This window comes from Glycine max, chromosome 5 (genome assembly GCF_000004515.6).
Source record: "Glycine max cultivar Williams 82 chromosome 5, Glycine_max_v4.0, whole genome shotgun sequence".
NCBI classification, from domain to species: Eukaryota; Viridiplantae; Streptophyta; class Magnoliopsida; order Fabales; family Fabaceae; genus Glycine; species Glycine max.
This window is the reverse complement of record NC_038241.2, coordinates 28,712,234-28,715,843: the sequence shown is the minus strand read 5'-3', so window position 1 is coordinate 28,715,843 and position 3,610 is coordinate 28,712,234. Positions and strand designations below refer to the sequence as shown.

Here is a 3,610-nt window from a genome sequence, read left to right as displayed (position 1 = left end):
ATGGTTTTGAAAAAAATGAACTAATATTTTCCAAAACCAGGCCTAATATTTTTCCAAAAATCCCACCCTTTACCATCTAGAATATATCTCTTTATCTAAACTTTTAATGATAATTACATAGGACACCTTAGGCCTCTTAGAGTTTTTACCAAGACCTTATTTTATATATATATATATATATATATATATATATATATATATATATATATATATATATATTATTTAATTAATTAACTTGATTAATTGTCATGAGCGAGGTGGTGTTGTTGTTGGTGCATGTGGTCCATGCAGCAGGGGAGAAGGTGGTTTGGAATTGTTGGAAAATCAAAATTTGTGTTAAATTGGCGACTTTTTGGCGTAGCAGGGTTCGCTCGGAGCGGAGCCATTCGTTTTCGGTTCGGAGGCGGTTCAGGTGGTGCAGGAAGAACTGCAACCGGTTACCGAGTTCCCGGTTTTCGACCCTGCACTTGTTCAACTGGTTCCGAAGATTCTCCAGGTGTCTCTGTTTCCGCATCCTGGACCTGCGGGCCGATTCCCGGTTCGATATCATGCGGCGCCGTTTCCGCTCGTCCATCATCACCGAGGACGAGGCGCATACGTGTTCGGTTGGGTTCGGTTCGGATTTATAGTCAGAGGCGGAGCTAGAAGCAGAGACCGGTTTGGGGGAGAAGAGGGCGTGGGAATCGTCGTTGTCATCCCACGGCGTGAAGCCGGCGGAGAAGGGGGAGAAGGGAGAGAAGGGGTCGGAAGGAGTGAGGGCGGAGAGCATGGTGGCTAATTAATTAAGGGAGCAGAGTGACGGGGGTTTTCTGAAACTAGAGGTGATGGAGGAGAGGAGGGAGAAAGGGAAGAAATGTGGTGTAGGGGGACGTTATTTATGCTTGAGTTTCTGGGGGCAAATGTTGTAATTTAGGGCGTTTGTAGGGGTGTTCATGTTTTGGTTAGAAGCACAACAGTGTACATTGCATGGCTTTTGAGTCATTTGCCACTATGGATGTGGGGCCTCTTTAGGTTCGGGTAGGGACGTAGGGTTCCCATGCTTACCTCTAAAGTTTGAATTTCTAAGCTTGGCCATGAAGGTAAAACTAAACACTGATTACTGGGTGTATCTGGTTTCGACTTCTATACAAGCTTATTTTAATATTAACTCATTATTTTAAACATTTTATTAATGTTTTTTTTTCATATCACATCATAATATCTATCATATTTATATTTTCCTATTTTTTCTCTCTTTCTCTATATGTCTACTAGCATTTGAAGTATTTAAGTATATGTATTTTTAGTTGAGTAATGGTACTTAAATATTTTTTAAATTTAAACATCTGGTTAGCACATTTTATTTTTTATCATCACAATGGCATTGAGAGTATCTATTTATCTTTTTATATCTGGTAAAAATAAAACATAAGAGCTGGTTATTCTAATTAAAGATGTACGAAGATCCACATGCTATTTGATATCTTTAGAAAGAAAAAAAAAAGATAGAAGAGAGAGAAGAGTAAATTAAATAAGTGATATAATTTAATAAAAAGAAAGAATAGATGTAAAATATTAATGTGATGTGCGTTATATTGGCTAAACGTGCATCCAATGTTTACTATATTATAATTTTTTTTTTGTCTTATTTATAAGAAATATGAGATTGAATAAATATATTAGCACATATTTCTCATAAATAGGACGAGAGGTAATAGGAATGTTGATTATATATTTTACAATTGACCGAACGTAAATTACAATTTTTAGTAGGTTTATTTTTTATTTAATGATTTTTTTCTAAAGATATAAATATAGAGCTTTCACTTATAAGGGTCATCGATGCTTTTTTCCCCGTAAGTATATATTCTGTATAGGTCATAATCTTGTTGAACAAACATAATCGGATATTTAAATTTGAACGTCTCTCTCAACCAAAGTTCAAATCGTAATTCACCACTGTCTAAATAATAGTTTTTAAATATTTTGTTGAAGAGATTTGTGAATATGAATAAAGTTATATGCATATCATCATCCTGTTAAGTCAGCTCACTTAGTTAAATTGTAAGATACATATCATGAATAATATACGACTTTAATATATTGTAATGTTTTTCAACTCTTATCTGTTCTAGCTCTTTTTCCTCTTTTTTTCCCTCTTCTTTATAAGACGTATTATTATAGAATAAAAAAGTAAAAATTAAGGGTATGATTGATTTGTATTTTTATTTTTTGTTTTTATTTTTTAAAAACTGTTTTTATTTTTAAAAGATTAGAATTCTAAAAATATGTTTGATTTGACTTGTTTTTTTTTTCAGGAAATAAAAACAATGAAAATTTATTATATATTGACTTCTTATTTTTTTGTATTTTTAGATTTATTTAAAATTACATTCTTTGTAATCGCATTTTTATTTTACCCAAAATGAAGTTTCTACTGAAAACGAGATTTTTATTATTTTTATTTTTTAGTTGTTTCTTGTTTTCATTTTCACTAAAAAATATTTTCAAAAATCTAACCAAACACATTTTTATCATCATTTTCTATTTCCAGTGAAAATGAAAAAAAAAACAGTCAAATCAAACACCCCTAATATATTCACATTATTATTTTACATTACTTTGTTTATCATTTCATTTAGATTTTAATTAGTTTTAACTTTTAATTAAGGTGTTATTTATGAAGTTAATTATGGAGTAACAAACAATACTATTTGTTAACAAATACACTTGGATGAGTGTAGTTTGTAGTCAAAGATCTTTCTAATAATAAAATACCAGTAGGAATCACATTATACACGTGCGAAGGTGTAATTAGGTGTGAGTGGCCACGTGTGTCCAATGATTAGGAAGGTTGTTGACATGAGCCAACTTTTGCTACTGTCTTAGCATAATAAAGGGGAAAAAATGGCTATCCATTTTATGGAACGCGGGAAATAAAAGAAAGAGAGGAATAAAAAAGATAAATAAAAAATAAGAATTGTGATACATGCTACTACTATAATTTAACAAGAAAAATACAATAAAATAGAGATAAGAATGAAGAAAAAGGTGTTCATGATAAAAAAAATAGAAAAAAAGAATGAAGTAAGAAAGAACTGATTATGGTAGTATGTGAATATTCTTGTCATATAAGTATAAAGATACTAACTATATACTTTGAAGACCAAAGAAAAAAAAAAGAATTATTTGACAATTTGTTTTTTTAATAATTGATTGTAAATTACTTATTAATATCATTATATTTGTTTTAAACATTTTTATATTTTAATACGTTAAGTGCAAAGTCATTTTAATATAATGTTTTTTATTTAAATTATTTTAAAAAATAATAGTAATTTACAGTGTTAAAAAATTCTTATAATTAAATGAATAACTTAATTTTAACAAGTTTAAAAAGTTTATGTATGATAAAAAAAAATCTTAAAAAATACCTTTTATCACTTTAATGATTTTCCCAGAAACATATAAGATTTTTAATGATAGTGATTATATACCTTAAAAAACAAAAACAAAAATCTTTACTAAAAATTATCATGTAAAAATATGAAAAACATTTAAGAGTTATTATTTTATGCATCAATAATGTAAAATATTTTTATAATATTATTTAATCATGTATTTTAAGTTT

The 3,610-nt window shown here is 29.1% G+C and overlaps 1 protein-coding gene across 1 annotated transcript; it reads right to left on the bottom strand.

Annotated features, from left to right (window-relative positions):
* Positions 1–223: 223 nt before the first annotated feature.
* Positions 224–810, bottom strand: BZIP72 (bZIP transcription factor bZIP72). The gene has a single exon (NM_001250424.2). It carries the CDS (start codon positions 767–769, stop codon positions 227–229), a length of 543 nt encoding a protein of 180 aa, NP_001237353.2. The 5' UTR covers positions 770–810; the 3' UTR covers positions 224–226.
* Positions 811–3,610: the final 2,800 nt, after the last annotated feature.